A 17,347-nucleotide genomic window follows, 5' to 3' on the forward strand; every position below is an offset into this window, starting at 1 on the left:
AACCTCTCACCTGTGACAACCACGAAGTAGAGAACCTCTCCCCTGTGACAACCACGAAGTAGAGAACCTCTCACCTGTGACAACCACGAAGTAGAGAACCTCTCACCTGTGACAACCACACAGTTGAGAACCTCTCACCTGTGACAACCCCACAGTTGAGAACCTCTCACCTGTGACAACCACGAAGTAGAGAACCTCTCCCCTGTGACAACCACACAGTTGAGAACCTCTCACCTGTGACAACCACGAAGTAGAGAACCTCTCACCTGTGACAACAATATAATGGAGACAAAGTACATAAACTTATACTAATATTTTCATAACAGAAAAGTTTGATTTATTAGTAAATAGTATCACTGATTCCCATTATGTTAATTCACTATGACCGTGCTCACCTGTCCTCGATGCCTAAAAGGTATCCAATGCACTTCCAGAAGTGGATAAGGCTCTCTTCCTCTTTTCTGGTACAGCGAATCCCCAGTTGCTCTCCATGTGTTATTACGAGTCCAAAAAATGCCCACTGAGTCACAACCATATCTGCTTGAGAAGCTATGGCAATGTTCGCCTTGTGAGCGTCGGTGAAGGCGCTAGTATGCATGCGTCTCACCAACTGGATGGACTTGAAGGCACTGTAATTAACATAATTAGGAATAACATGTCTTAAGTACATAATTGTAGAGAAGCCTACACACATTGTTTGGAACCTGGGTCAAGAAAGTTTCCTGTCACTTGTGAACAGAAAATAGTTTGATTTTAGAATTCTGTGCAAATTCTGTAAAAGACAAATGTTATATATGTAAATAAATCAAGTAAATTAGGTAATTTTGAATACATTTTCATAGAAGCATTGGAAAAAAATAAATAATGACATTCATATTATTGATGAAAATGGAATGACAACTAGGGCTGAGATAACCTTGTGCAAATTTGAGCATCACTGATCACCTTACAGTTGGAGAGAACTACCTAGATAAATGATACAACTATTTATTAACCCTCCAACTCTGCATCACATCTATGGATGTTTAACTAGTGGGGCGCCTCACATTCAGGGATGTATTAAAGTACTGAGTAAGATTTAAAACCCCGCCAGATAAACGGAGCACCCATATACTGCCACAGAAAAATATTATTTAAATTTAAAAATTTTCACTGCCTTATGAAAAAAATAGCGTTGAATGTAATGAAACGACATTTTCTGGGCGAGACCCGGAGGCTCCCCGGAGCCATACCGGGCTAATGTGTATATATTAGACTGTAGCAACAGTCAATCGAAGGAGTTCTAAGCCTACCGGGAACCAGAGCCAGAACCTGGCCCCCTCAAGAGAGGCATGAGGAGCAATGGTCTAAAGACACCCCTGTGTAATTGGAAGCAGCGTTTGTCTGCCATCTACTAGGTCAGGCACCCAGAAAGGTAGGAATATCAAAAACTATTACTGGTCAAAAATTTCAAACAGAAAGCTGAACTAGCAAGCAGAACTCCCCAATCAAAAACAAGGAAACAAACATAACGTCACCACAACCGCCGTACATCTGACTGTGCAACCCCCCCTCCCTGGGAGGGGGACGGGGCATCCCAGATCTCCACGCCGGCAACTCTCCTCAGTTCAGAGGCCGAGTATCAAAAACGCGAAAAACCGCCGACTGGAGGGAGGGAGGGATGCCGGGGAGCCTCCGGGTCTCACCCAGAAAATGCCGTTTCATTACATTCAACACTGGTTTTCTGTGGAGAGCCCCGTCGGCTCCCCGGAGCTACCTAACCAAAGATAAGAAGAAAAAGGGACTCACTCGGGAGGCGGTCGTCACTCACTCCTCAACTCAAAGTCGAGACAACAGGCCGCGACCTGCGACCCAAGGCAATACATGCCCGAGAAGGACCAGGAACATTAACAAGGTATAAAGTGCAGCCAGGACCCTGTTCGACCTCCAATAGCCCCGTGCTAAAAAGATAGGGTAGGACATTACCAAAACAGCAGCCTAATGCTGAACTTTTGAACGGCGTGGGCATGAGGAAAGACCGCAGGCTGGCTGGACCGAATAATCCTGCGGACAACCTGGGAGACACGCATCCTGGAATAGGGAAGAAGGGGAAATTGGGTCAACCCAAAACCTGTCCTCTGCCACAGAGACCATAATGTGCAAATAATAGCAAAGAGCCACAAACAGACACAAAACATGATGCACCCCCGGCCAAATCAACCAAGCATCAACAATCCAAGGACCCCTCCAGAAAGCAGCAGACTCATTCTTCGCCAAAAAAGAAGGCTGTGAAGACGATGAAAAGACCAGGACTGTAAGAGCAGAAAACCCCTGTGCCGGAGGAGAGCATGAAACTCTCCGACCTGACCCCCAGAGGCCAATGCTAACAAGAAAAGAGCCGTAGAAAAACAGTCCTGAACAGAGGGTGCCACCCCAAACCGAAGAGAAGGGAGAAAAGAGCACCCAGTGCAACGACCAGAACAGCTCAGGCAGTCCATGAGCAGACTGCAAGTGAAAAAACTCTTGAGCAAGCTTGCAGAACAGAACAGAAGTGACATCCACCCCAAATGCAAGCTGCAGCTGCTCTGCCAGCGCCACCTGAAACGAGGCGACAGTATCTGGCATAAGAAGACTGTCCTGAAACAATCAAGAGAGAAAGGACAAAACAAACCAGAAATCGAAGACAACCTACGAAGAGACAAATGCCGAAAAAAACGCCAGGAAATTTCATACTGCCGTCGAGACGAAACTTGCAGGTGGGACACCAACTAAGCCACCTGATCACCATACAAGTGGTGATAAACACGCGTCCAAAGACCAGACGCGAGAAGCAGAGAAGATCGAACCACCCATGTACCGGAATGGTCCAATTTGCTGAAAGAGGCGGAGTCGCGGGAAGACCTACGGGTTCGGACATCGTGCAAGAAGCGCCTAAAACCAGGGCTGGGCCGGCAACCAAAGGGCCAACCAGATTACTCATCCTTGATAAGTCTCTAAGCTAACCAGAACCCAGAGCAACAACCGAACCAGTGGGAAGAGGTACAGGTAACCCCAACTCGACCAGTCCAGCCGAAAGGCATCGACCCTGATGGCCTCGCAGTCTGGGAAGGGCGCCACATACACTGGAAGACACCTCGACCAAGTTGATGTGAAGAGGTCCACCTCTAGGTGCTCGTACGTCCGGCAGAGTCAACTGAACGAGTCTGTGTCGACCGTCTATTCCGTGCATAGGGGAATGAACCAAGACAGGCCATCCATCAGGACATTTGACATCCCTTGAAAGTGAACCGCCAGGAGAACCAAACCCTGAGAACTCGGTAGACGAGTCACCCAAAGCGACCAGCCTCATAGAGCCAAGGACCGCATCGAACCCCCTTGGTTCCGGCAATGAACCACCAGGAAGCAGTCCAAATGAAGCTGGATCGTCAATCCGCGAGCTACCCGAATCCTCCGGATCGACATCCACAGAGCCGCGAACTCCCGCACCGTGCTGTGAGCCCGACAGAAGGACAGACCCCACTGTCCCCGGCTGGCTTGGTGAGCACTGGGTAGGCACCAAGGCACCGAGCCCCGAAAAACCCTTAGAGGGTGCCGGTGACACAGCAACTGACGCAAAGCTCCCGGAAGACGAACCCAGCAGTCACAAAAGAGACGGAAGGGATGCCCCCGAAGAAATTAGAACAGCCGATGAAGCCACACCCAACCTGGCGGGTAGACCATCATGGCAAAGTTCAGGTTCCCGCACAAACCCTTGAGGAACTGCCGCGTGACCCGAGAGCCCCTCAGGAACAGACGAAGGCAGGAACGCAGCCGGAGCAGAGCCGCCGGAGGAAGAGACAAGGAAGCAGTTTGGGCGTCCCACACAAGACCCCAGCCAAGACCAAACCTGAGTGGGAATCAGATGGGACTTCCTCCAGTTCGCCAGGAACCCGAATCCAGCGAGCTGGGAAAGAACCAAATCCCTGGTGAGCAGACACACCGACCGGCTGGGAGCCCAAACCAGCCAGTCATCGAGTTAAGCCAGAACCCGAAGACCTAACAGACACAGGAGGCCAACCCCGACACGAGTAAGGCGTGTGAAAATGCGAAGGCGCCAGATTCATACCAAAGGGAAGACAAGGAAAGCGGTAATTTTGATGCCCCACAACAAAACCGAGCTAGTCCCTGAAACCCGGATGAATCAGGATGTACCAATAACCATCCTTGCAGTCCAGGGACACCATCCAAGCGTCCAGCTCCAACAGAAGACGAACCTGGGACAGTAGTCATCTGAAAGGAGGGGCAATAAACCCATGGGTTCACACGCAACTAGTTCAGAATGAACCGCAAGTCCACACCGTCCCGTTTCGGAACTGGAAACAGGTGAGAAACCCACCTGAGGGATGTCATCGTTTCGACCACGCCCAAGTGCAGCCACTCCAAGATGATCTGACAGCGCAGGAGAGGAGACCCACCTTGCCAGCCCGGAACCCCATGAAGGAGGAGCAGCGACCTAATGCCACCGCAGGCCACAAGAAACGACCCGAAAAGCCCACGAATCTTAAGACCAGGCATGAACGAACAGAGCAAGCCTCGTCTCCATTCATCTTTCCATCAATGGGGCGAACCTCAAAAGGACCGATGCCCCTTATGAGAACCCGACCTGTGCACAGAGCGATCACTGCTCCGACCAGACGCAGACGGTTCTGAAGGCTGCACCGGCTCTGATGCTGGCACCTGAGGTCTACCTTGACGAGCGGAACCCTGAGCCCTGGCGGAACCCTGAGCCCTAGCACGACCCGTTCGGGAAAAACCCACCCGGGAACCCCGGAGAACCAACAAGTCGGACATCGGACGACAGCTAGAAGCCGCCGGCTGCACATGCCTGCTCAACTCCAGAGTTCGCAAACAGCAAAGGACAAAAGGACGAAAACAATCTAAGAGCCAGGGCCCAAGCGAATTCCAAGAAGGAAGCGAGCACAACCTGCTCGCTTCCTTCTTGGAATTCATCCAGCAGGATCGGCACTAACAACCTCAAAAACATCTTGTAGAAGGGCTGGACCAAAAAGGCCCTTATTAAGGTGTGCAAAGTCGCCCTTCTGATAAACCTGACCATAGTCAATGCCGGGTCACGCAGGAGGTAAGCAGCAATGGCCGCCCACACCTCAGTAGGCGAGATGAGAGAAGCCGAAAACCTTCGGAAGGATGGAACCGAATGACCCACACGGACACGGAACCGAACCCGGGGAGAAAACGAACCCAAATCCAACTCGCATGCAGAGGGGGAGGAAGAAAAACCCCACTTCTGGTAACAGTAAGCCCTGCTCAGAGGGTCAGAAAACCCAGGCAGGGTCCAACGGGGCCCAAGGTCCCCAAGCCAGTTCCTCCCCAACCCCGAGAGCCTCCATGTCGGGGCCCCGGAAGTGAGTCGTCCTCCAATGCCCAGGACTCACAAGAAATAAACGGGGCAGCTGAAATAGCAGGAAGAGAATGGGCCCACTGGTCAAACCCCGGAGCTACAGCTGGAGGAACAGAAATGCCTCCGTCACCACCCCGGAAGGGGCACCCCCCTGAAACCGCCTGAGTCTCGGGAACCTCTAAACCCTGCCACGACCCCGAAGCCCTCAGATGCTTAGGAGCCGGAAGCAAGAGGGGGGTGGAGACCGAAAGAACCACAGCAGGGGAAGAACGAGGGGGGCGCAGACGGAACCAAGGCAGAAGCGACCAACACTCCTAAGTCCGGGTCCCTATAAACAAAACTGGGCAGCCTCGGGGCATCCGGGGAAGCAACCAACCGAGTACGTTGCAACACTCTAAACCTATCCTGCAACGTGCGAGCCGCCTGGACCCGAGCAATATCATCATCAGATTGGGTGAATTGAGTCACAAACGAGCAACAAAGCTCGCAGGACTCAGGGTCGAGCATGTCACTGACCCGACAGACAACATGACGGAGGCAAAAGCAATGAGTGTCGACCTGAGATAAGGCGACAGTGCAGCCCTCAAACTCCACACATAGTGAGAGGGGACTCAGGGGTCGCATCCATCGGACCCGAGTGCCCCCGCGGGGTTTCCTAGGGCCCCTTGACTGGGTCTGTTAAAGGTAATTCCAGGCAGGGTACTGCTAATCGGCACCCAAGCTCCCATTCAACACTGCTAAAGCTGAACCCCCAGAACGTGTCCATTCACGAGGGAGAGGCAGGGGGTACCACCGAACAAAAGCAAACCGTACAAACCTTAGTGTAACAGGGGGAAGAGCACCAAGGCTGACCCACCCTACCAGGAAAAATAAACTCGCAAGAGGACAGCATACCAGAGGAAATAGAGCTGGCCACTGTTATAGGTGAAATCTAGCTGCGCAATATCCAGCACCCCCTACCAGTGCAATAACTACCATTTACCCCAAGGTAAACAAGGTAGGAAACCCCCCAAAACACTCGGGGCAGTCAATTGCCAAGCAGCAAAAGACCAACAGAGCTAGACCCAAGGTGAAGAGAAGAGAAGAGAACCCCAAGCCCCAAGGGCGGTACTTACAGGGCACTCAGGGAAGGTGACCCTAAGCACTTGCAGCCCAAGTACCTTAGAATATTACTTCCAGCTCGCACGCCACTGTAAGAGCAGTACTGAAACTGGGAACACAGCACAGCACAAGAGTCCGGAGCTAGAGCCACACGATTTCACCGTATCCCATCAGCCAAAAAAACAGCATTGAACGTAATGAAATGCCATTTTCTGGGTGAGTCCCGGAGGCTCCCCGGAGTTATCCAGGCTGAATGGATATGTACAACTTTCTAGCATCAGTCCAAGTGCTAGGAGTTCTTGCTTACCGGGGACCACGAGCCAGAACCTGGCCCCCTCAGAGGAACGAGGAGCAATGGCTTATAGAAACAACCCCTTGTGGTTGGGAGCATTTTATGTCTGCCATCGACCGGGATAGGCACCCAGAAAGGTAGGCACCCCAAAACAAACCCCTATTCTGGTGAAAATATTGCTACCGAAAGCCGAACGAGTGGACAGAACTCCCCCACACAAAATTATCAAACTAGCATGACGTCATCGCGTCGCCGCACCACCGTCTGCGCAACCCCCCCCCCCTACCCGGTAGAGGGAAGGGGGAGCCCCAGACCCTCCACGCTGGCGATCCAACTGGCAGTTCTTAGGCTGGACGTCAAAATACGCGAAAAATGCCGCCAACCGGAGGGAGGGAGGGATGCCGGAGAGTCTCCGGAACTCGCCCAGAAAATGGCGTTTCATTACATTCAACGCTGGTTTTCTGGGGGAAGCCCCGTCGGCTCCCTGGAGCTACCTCACCACAGATAAGGAAAACAAGGAAGGAACCGGGAGGCGGACGTCACACGCCCTAACCTAAAAACCAAGACCAAAACGAGAAGAAGAGACCACCCAGGCCAACGACCAGGACAGCACCAAAACTCAAGAGCAGGCCGGAGGGGAAACAACGCCCAGGACAGCAAGCAGAACGGAGCAGAAGCAACCGCAACATCGAACGCAAGCAGGAGCGGCTCCGCCAGCACCACCCAATACGAGGTGACAGGACGTGGTCCCAGACGATGGTCCCGGAACAACCCCGAAGGGAAGACAAGCCAACCCTATCAGAGACCGAAGGACCCTTCGAAGTGATAGGAAATCCGGAAGGACCGCCAGGAAAACCACACACCGCCCCCAGAGACGAAACACGCAGGTGGGAGACCAATAACAAACCTACCAGTGCCGACACAAATGACAAGAAACTAGCACCACGAACTGAAAGCACAAAATGCAAATCGAAAAACAACGACCCCGCAAACCAAAGGAGCAACATAACCAGCTCCAGTAGGGAAAAATGACGCACCCGTCCCGCATCCAAAAGGAGAACTACGCAGGACGTGAACCGCAGGAAAGCAAACACACCCGTTCTGGAGAAGGAACAAATAAAAACTGGAGCCAGGACCTGAACCCAGCTACCAGTTCCAAGAAAAGGAACTAGTAAGGCAGGAACGAGGAACTGAAAGTCCACAACCCCCCACAGACAGCGCAACACCTAAGCCTGCAGTAAATCACAGAAAAACCGTGGGAACTCGGTACCAAAACGGAACACCAGAGAAGTCCAAAAGCAGGGAACTGAACATGGACAGAGGCCCACCCTAGCACCCAACATCAGGATAGTCAAGAAGCACCGACCCAGATACACAAACAAGTGTAGCATGGGAGGAGGAAGAACAGAAAGAGGTAAGGAAAACCCCGAATACGGACCAAGGAGCGGCCGGGAAGTAATGCACACAACCAACCACAAAATGTGTATAGGAGGGCGTACATACCCGAGGGACCTCATGGACAGCAGGGCACAGCCAGGCACCGAAGACAGGAAAGGAATGAGTGTCCAGGTAGGGAAAAGACCCAGGTGCCGACAACGAAACCAAAAGCACCGAAGTGCGAGGCAGAACCCCCACAGGACAACAAAGAACAAGAGACATGGACAAAGGAGTCACTGAAGACTCACGCAAGGTGACCAAACACAACACACCAAACACCCCTGTTAGGAGCCATCGACGCAACCCCACCAAGCGAGGAAGAGGAAACAGGGATGGAGCAGTGACCAAGGGTGGGGTAGCGAGTAGAATATCCTAATAATATACTCGCTCCAAATGCATTACCCTAATGAGAGAAGCAAAGCTCTTTGTAGTACTAATTATGGAACTCAAACCATTCCCTACTTCCTGTTAATATTCCTGCCAACCTTTGGAGAATGGTGAGGTGTTGCCCGAGCATATAAGCAGCAGAGTAGCGAATAATAACTAGACTACTTTCAAGTGAGATCTAGAACAGACACTTGCGAGATACTGTACCGACTCTCAGTGCATGCAACTCTCACCATTGCTCGCTAAAGTATCCCCTGCAGACTTCGGTATACTCGACCAAATATATTTAGTCTCGTAGTGTTTGTGTTTACTGTCACCATTCTTTACGTAACAATAGAACTGGTACAGTGGCACATGCCACCCTTGTGGCACATTTTGAACACGAAACAATGGGCATAAAATGGATAAGAGTAGATTTAGGAAAGACTTGAGGAAATACTGGTACTGTAACAGGTTCGTTGATTTGTGGAACCAATTACCGCATAACGTGGTGGCGGTGGGGTCCCACGATTGGTGCAAGCGTGGGTTGGACATGTATATGAGTGGGAATGGGTGTTAAGAAATAGAAGCTGCCTTGTATGGGCCAATAGGCCCTATGCAGTTCCTGTTCGTATGTTCGTATGCACAAAGGGACACAGGAAGAAGCCGAGTACCCAAAGGAGCCACAGACACGAAAAAGAACCTGATCAATGTCAGAGGGAAAAGGAAGGGGAAAGCACTAGGAAGCTACATGGTGGAGGCAGACTCCACCCACAGGAGCAAACATAGAGAAAATAGAGCCCAGAAGGCTCAGGAAACTGCACAACCATCAACCAACAGGAGAGAGGCGGAGTCCAAGAGCCAGAGCTCAGGAGGCTCAGGAAACTGCACAACCATCAACCGACAGGAGAAAGGCATGGTCCAAGAGTCAGAGCTCAACCCCCACAAGCACAACTAGGCAAGCACCCCACCAAAAGGCAAGAAACAGCACCTGGCCAACAGAGGCGCCAGGCACGACAATCTCACCTGCAGAGCAGAGACACTACCATGCCACAACACAGGCGAGCCAAGTAACATACCAGGAGCATCACTAGTGGTGCGCTCGAATGCCAGGCATACTAGAGGCAGTAGGCATTGCATGTGCCGTTACCTGAATAAAATTCGGAAAGAGAAATACGTCCAAAGGCGCGTGCCCTGCAGACGACAAGCAGCAGTACAGAGGGAGAGGAGGAGGTGCCACACAGAGCCATTCCACACCCGGAAGCAGAGGAAGAACAAAGTGACCCCCCCCCCCCAGATATAAAATCCAGAACACCCTCAGCATCCAGAGGGCTAGGACTGGAAGGAGGAAATGAGCAAGAAGCCGTAGAAAACCGTGAGAAACGACGCGAACACATGAGCATACCGCCCATAAACAAAACGCACACCCAGCGCACGAGGTATGAAATGCACCACCTGTCCACAGGGTGGCGTGGCTCGTACACCAGGCGGACACACACATCATACACACACATAACATACAGACACATCGTATACGCACATCGTACAAACACCAGGAAGGCGTACGTAACGAAGACGAAGAACTCCAAAACTGGAAGTAGAGACGACGCGAAAACAAAACAAGGCGAAAATGAAGCAAAAGAAGACAGAGGACAGAAGGTAACCAACGAGGCCAACAAAAGACCAGAGGAAAACCACATCGGAAATCAACAGACTTCCAATAATAATGGAAGGTATGAAGAGATGCACGAACCAACGAGAACCACGACAAGCAAGCACATACGCATGGAGGTACATATGGACAAATATAAACCCCTCATCAAAAGACACGCAGGGATCCCGATACAAAGGGAACAGTATCGCGACGTAAGAGCGAAAAGGTTAAGGAAAAGAGGGCGAAACACACCCCCAGGAACGACGGGACCGAACCCAGGGAGGGGTATACCCAAACCAATGGGAATACAGAGGGGAAGGAACAACCCCACTCTGAGGAACTGCCAGCCACTCACCAAGGGTACAAAGACCCAAGGGGGCAAACAGGCCCCAGGCAACCCCTCCCCAACCCCGGGAACCTCGATGGCAAGACCCTGGCCCGAGCCGCATCCCTAAAGCCCCAGCTTGACAAGGAAAAGCCGGGGCAGCCATACGAACACTAAGGAAGCAGTAAAGGACACAGCGGAGGTAGTACCCAAGGTGACTTGTGGAAGGTGGCCCCAAGCCCCAAGGGCAGTACTTACAAGGCAGCTAGTGAAGAGAGTCCTAGGCACATGCAGCCCGAGTACTGTGGAATCTCACGCCTGGCTCACCCCACCGGTAGAGACAGTTCACACCACAAGGCACAGAACAAACAAAAACCGGAGCCAGAAGCACTCGACCGGCCAGTAATTCCATCAGCCAAGAACTGCCAGTTGGATCACCGGCGTGCAGGGTCTTAGGCTGCCCCTTCCTCCTCCCGGGGAGGGGGGGGGGTGCCCAGGCAGTGGCGCAGCGACGTGATGCTAGTTTGATCATTTTGTTTGGGGAGTTCTGTCCACTTGTTCGGCTTTCGGTAGCAATATTTTCACCAGAATAGGGGTTTGTTTTGGGATGCCTACCTTTCTGGGTGCCTATCCCGGTCGATGGCAGACATAGAATGCTCCCAACCACAAGGGGGTTTCTATAGGCCATTGCTCCTCGTGCCTCTGAGGGGGGCCAGGTTCTGGCTCGTGGTCCCCGGTAAGCAAGAACTCCTAGCACTTTGACTGATGCCAGAAAGTTATACATATCCATTCAGCCTGGATAGCTCCGGGGAGCCGACGGGGCTCCCCCCAGAAAACTGGGGTGTGGATCGGCTGTGCAGGGGTCTGGGGCTCTCCCTTTCCCCTCTTAGGGACAGGGGAGCTATGCAAACGTGCGGTGCAGCTCATGAGACGTCATGCTTGTTTGCTCGTTTTCATTTGGGGAGGTCCGTCAACTCATTTGTCTATTTTCGTCGTTTTCACCAGAATAAGGGTTTGTTTTGGGGTGCTCATCTTTCTGGGTGCCTGTCCCGGTCGAGGGCAGATATAGAATGCTCCAAAATCACATGTGCATTCTATAGGCCATTGCTTCTCGTGCCTCTCTGAGGGGGGCCAGGTTCTGGCGCGTGGTCCTCAGTTGACCTAGAACTCCACCCACATCGACTAATGCCAAAAGTTAGGACTATCCTGATCAGCCTGCATAGCTCCAGGAAGCTGTAGGAGCTCCCCCTAGAAAACTTAATATACATAACTGCAAAGATAAAAACCATTTTATTGTTCATTCATAACTTTAACATAAAATCACCTGTTATGTCAACTGACCTTGACTGTGGGTCGAAGATATCACCAGAATACCATCTCCTAACATGGTTTAAGGTACCCAGGTACCTCTTGAAGGTGGCCTCAGGAGTAGAGGAGCGCCTGGTAAATATTAGCACCTTCAGGATGCTATTCACTGTGAGTATGCTCAGCAGACTAACCAGATTGCTCACGAACACACTCAGGAAGTACCGGTGGAACACAGCTTGTCCTCTGTGGCATAGACATCAATTACCATTCCATACACACTGTGCATGACCACTACATGGGTCCTGCAGATGACCACTACGTGGGTCCTGCAGATGACCACTACGTGGGTCCTGCAGATGACCACTACGTGGGTCCTGCAGATGACCACTACGTGGGTCCTGCAGATGACCACTACGTGGGTCCTGCAGATGACCACTACGTGGGTCTTGCAGATGACCACTACGTGGGTCCTGCAGATGACCACTACGTGGGTCCTGCAGATGACCACTACGTGGGTCCTGCAGATGACCACTACGTGGGTCCTGCAGATGACCACTACGTGGGTCCTGCAGATGACCACTACGTGGGCCCTGCAGATGACCACTACGTGGGCCCTGCAGATGACCACTACGTGGGCCCTGCAGATGACCACTACGTGGGCCCTGCAGATGACCACTACGTGGGCCCTGCAGATGACCACTACGTGGGCCCTGCAGATGACCACTACGTGGGTCCTGCAGATGACCACTACGTGGGTCCTGCAGATGACCACTACGTGGGTCCTGCAGATGACCACTACGTGGGTCCTGCAGATGACCACTACGTGGGCCCTGCAGATGACCACTACGTGGGCCCTGCAGATGACCACTACGTGGGCCCTGCAGATGACCACTACGTGGGTCCTGCAGATGACCACTACGTGGGTCCTGCAGATGACCACTACGTGGGTCCTGCAGATGACCACTACGTGGGTCCTGCAGATGACCACTACGTGGGTCCTGCAGATGACCACTACGTGGGTCCTGCAGATGACCACTACGTGGGCCCTGCAGATGACCACTACGTGGGTCCTGCAGATGACCACTACGTGGGTCCTGCAGATGACCACTACGTGGGTCCTGCAGATGACCACTACGTGGGCCCTGCAGATGACCACTACGTGGGCCCTGCAGATGACCACTACGTGGGTCCTGCAGATGACCACTACGTGGGTCCTGCAGATGACCACTACGTGGGTCCTGCAGATGACCACTACGTGGGCCCTGCAGATGACCACTACGTGGGTCCTGCAGATGACCACTACGTGGGTCCTGCAGATGACCACTACGTGGGTCCTGCAGATGACCACTACGTGGGTCCTGCAGATGACCACTACGTGGGTCCTGCAGATGACCACTACGTGGGCCCTGCAGATGACCACTACGTGGGTCCTGCAGATGACCACTACGTGGGTCCTGCAGATGACCACTACGTGGGTCCTGCAGATGACCACTACGTGGGTCCTGCAGATGACCACTACGTGGGTCCTGCAGATGACCACTACGTGGGCCCTGCAGATGACCACTACGTGGGTCCTGCAGATGACCACTACGTGGGCCCTGCAGATGACCACTACGTGGGCCCTGCAGATGACCACTACGTGGGCCCTGCAGATGACCACTACGTGGGCCCTGCATATGACCACTATGTGGACATCTACACACATCCATGTAGTGGTTTTTATTTCTTGCTTTTGATTTTAGGCTTTGTATGTTTGCAATAATGAATGATTTTTCATATTGCATGTCACTTCTGGTGGGTTTTGGTAGTTCTCTCCCCCTCTCCGCCCTGATCCAGTGTGTGCTTTTTAGTCAATGGTTAGTCCAGTTTTGGTAGTGGTACTGATGCTGGGGAGTGTGGTAGTTCTGTGGAGTTGGGGGGTATAGTATGTGTGTGCCTGATGACAAATTGTAGTCCAGTCTTGGGCATTTCTTCTTCCCCATCTGTACCTGCAACGTTTCCCCACAGTTAAACAAAAGAACGTTTGCCAATACAAACCAGGACCAAAGGGGCCACCGAAAATGGAGTTGACAAAAGAAAAGACGGAACCTGGACAAGGGAGCAGGCAGCGTCAGGAGACAAAGGATCAGGTTGGAGATGAAACAATGAGTGAGAAATGTGAAACAGGGCTGAAAAGAAATACCCCAAATTCAAGCCGGAGCACCTTTGCCAACACCGCAAGACGAGAGGAGGCAACAGCATACAACAGAAGATGCTGAGCAAAGGAAGGCCAAGAAAGGACAGAACATCCTATCAGAACCAAGATGCAACGACATAGGGACACAATTGCGGAAGAAACACAAACCAAAGAAATGGTTCCGGGGAGGACCGCAGGTGGGACACCTTTAAGTGACCCACCTGAGTGTAACTCAGAACTCGAAGTGACCAGCTCCAAAGAGACAGGAACAGAAGAGACCTTTCCCTTCCCCCTGTTGAGATAATGAACCATGGGGAACAGACTGAATGGACCTAGATCACAAAGCCCAGAGAAATCCAAATTTTCCACAGCATCTGCCACATGGCCGCAAACCCCCAAACCATACTGTGTGCTCCACAAAGGAGGCCAACATTCCTGGCCGAACTGGTGAGGGTGGTCTCAACACCCCAACTAACAGCCGAGGCGTCCAAGGGTAAGTAATGCAAGGGCAGAGGAAGACACCATGGAAATAAACCCCAAAAACCAAGAAGAGGAAACTGGTAATGCAGCAGCCAGTGTAAAGCCCCAGAGTCTGCACCCAGCAATCACAAAAAGCGAAAGGGGCAGCCCCGAAGAATCAGAACAACCCCCAAAGCCAAACCCGGCCCAAAGGAAAAACCTGAAGAGGACAGTTCAGACTCCCGCACAACTGCTCAAGCCACTGCCAAGTCACTCAACTTCCCCTTCAACACCAAAAGACTGCGGCAGAGCAAGGCCGCAAGAGGCAGGGAAAGCAATGCCAACTGAGAATCCGAAACTAGGTCCAACCAGGTCTAAACCAGGGATGGAATCAACTGGGAATTCTATCAGTTCACTAGGAATCCAAACCTGGCAAGATGGGAAAAAAACAGATCACAGGTTAGAAGTATACTGGCTGCAGCCCACACCAGCCAGCGTTAAGGTAAGCCAACACCCAACAGCTTAAGATGGGCAACCACAACCCGAATTACACACACAAAATACGCAAGGTGCCAGATTCAGCCCCAAAAGGAAAAACCTAAAAGTGAAAACCTGCCTCTCCATAACAGAACCTATCAATCCCCAAATGCCAGATCAATAAGAACATGCCAATACACATCCTGGAGGTCCAGAGAGCTCATCCAAGCATCCAGCACAAGAACGAGGCGGACCTGTGACAAAGTAGTCATCCGAAAAAAGGGACATGGGAGGAATCGGTTCAACCCAGACAGGTGGAGAATGAACCGGAGATCCAAAGAAACCTGTTTCAGGATCAGAAAGGCAGGAAACCCACCAAAGAGATGAAGTTGTTTCGACCAAACTCAAAGCTACTCACTGAGATGACCTAACAAAAGCAAGGAGAGGGGGGGGCCGGTCCTGAAAGCCCTGAAGTAGGCTGGGAAAGACCAACTCAACTGCAAGCCACAACAAACGGCCTGAAAAGCCCACAAATCGCAAGACTAAGAATAGGAAACCGAGCCAGCCTGCCCTCCACTGCTCTGTCAAGGGTGCAATTCATGAAAGGGCTAGAGCAAACCTCAAGACCCAGCCTTCTGAGCAGAGCGAACACAGAACCAGCCAGACGAAGCCAGAGGGCATACATTCGACCTGACAGCTGGCACCACAGAGGACCCACCTCTACTTCCAGTGAGCAAGGCTTCGGCTTGACCAAACCACCAAGACAAGACCAACCCCCATGAAAACACAACAAGTTATCCATAGACCAGCAAGCAACAGCCGCAGCCGACAAAAACTGAAAAACCACAATCTCAGGAAACAAGAGTGAAGAAAATGGAGAAGCAGAAGTGATAGCCAGGACCCACTCAGAGTCCAAAGACAGGGCCAGCATGACTTTGCCAACACACGAGATGGGGGGGGATGGGCGGTGGAGTTGAAAAAAAAAATAGACTCGGAATATTGGAGCATTCAGCTTGACCTTTAACCCTTAAACTGCGCATGGCGTATATATACGCCATGAGTAACATGTCCCACAGTGTGCATGGCGTATATATACGCCATAGGGTGCCAGGCAAGATTCAAATGGCCCGTGGCTACACGGGTTCACATTAGCTTCCTCTGGGCTCTTGTAAACGGATGCCATTTTTTTTTTTAAATCATGGGCAATATTCTTAGGTGTGAGAGCCACAGTACTGTTGGAGCAACCAAGGCTGGCGCACGCAGCATGAGCGAACAGCATTGCTGTTCAGCTTGTGACCACAGCATCGCCGAAAAATGTCAAAATAAATATATAATTGCTATTATTTAGTGATGACAATATTACAGATGACCCCTGACTGTGATAAAAATAACCAGGGTTGTGATAATAGCAGGATTGTTGTAATAATTAGCACTGTGGGAGGAGTGATGCTGAGGGATGGAGGGAGATTGCATCGTTTACTGACTGTGTGGTCACCTGTTATTGTCTGCATTCACCATACCAGCTCAGTGGTTCTATATGGTGAACACAAATGTAGATACTTATATATAATGTGTGTAATAACAGCAAAAGGATTATGCTGGGAGGAACCATTTGGGTGACGGAGGTGACGTTGTCTGTATGATTTGTCTGGCTGTGTAGAGGGTGGCCACTGTGCTCTTTGGGCACTTTACAAGCTTAGGTGTACAGTTACGGTACATACAACATGTAGATACTTGTATATAATATGTGTATATAGTATAATAACACTGCAAACAGTATTGTTGGGGTAAAAGTTTAGTGTGTATGACCTTGAATGAGTGAGGGAGCCGCCAGCTGACTGTGTGTATAGTGACGACTCTTAGTGCCACAACTAATTATATCAGCTTAGTTGTACAGTTGTGGTGAACAAAACATATACATACTTATAGATAACGTCTGTATATAGTGTAATAACACCACAAACAGTATTGTTGGGGGAGAAAGTTTAGTGCGAGTGACCTTGAATGAGTGAGGGGAGCCGCCAGCTAACTGTGTGTGTAGCGACGACTCTTCGTGCCTGAACTAATTATATCAGCTTAGTTGTACAGTTGTGGTGAACAAAACATGTAGATTCTTATATATAACGTCTGTATATTGTGAATAAAATATAAAACAGGATGGTGGGAGGAAAAAGAGGGCGAGTGAGGCATTGTTGAGGAGTAGCAACGAGTGGCTGGCTGATGTGTGGCGGTCACTCCTCGTTGCTTTTCGACTCTCAATACCAACTTAGTGGTTCATTACGGTGAACAAAACATGCAGATACTTATATATAACGTGTGTATAGAGTGTAATAGCAGCAAACTATTTGTTTATTGTTTTATGAACATAATAATTG

The 17,347-nt window shown here is 51.2% G+C and overlaps 1 protein-coding gene across 4 annotated transcripts in view; it reads right to left on the reverse strand.

Moving 5' to 3' along the window:
* The window catches only part of LOC123755350 (uncharacterized), a 160,537-nt gene that overhangs the window by 117,227 nt on the left and 25,963 nt on the right, over positions 1 to 17,347 (reverse strand). For 3 of the 4 annotated variants that reach the window (XR_011229168.1, XM_069327621.1, XM_069327622.1), the window contains exons 3-4: positions 11,894 to 12,103; positions 396 to 629 (exon numbers count right to left, since the gene is read on the reverse strand). Coding sequence is in view for 3 of the 4 variants with exons in the window: in XM_069327621.1 (XP_069183722.1) it covers positions 396 to 629; positions 11,894 to 12,103 (444 nt within the window). In the remaining variant the exon portion in view is untranslated. The remainder of the gene's footprint in view (positions 1 to 395; positions 630 to 11,893; positions 12,104 to 17,347) is intronic. The other variant, XM_069327623.1, reaches the window with a different exon arrangement.

Source organism: Procambarus clarkii, chromosome 20 (assembly GCF_040958095.1).
Source record: "Procambarus clarkii isolate CNS0578487 chromosome 20, FALCON_Pclarkii_2.0, whole genome shotgun sequence".
Taxonomy (NCBI): domain Eukaryota; kingdom Metazoa; phylum Arthropoda; class Malacostraca; order Decapoda; family Cambaridae; genus Procambarus; species Procambarus clarkii.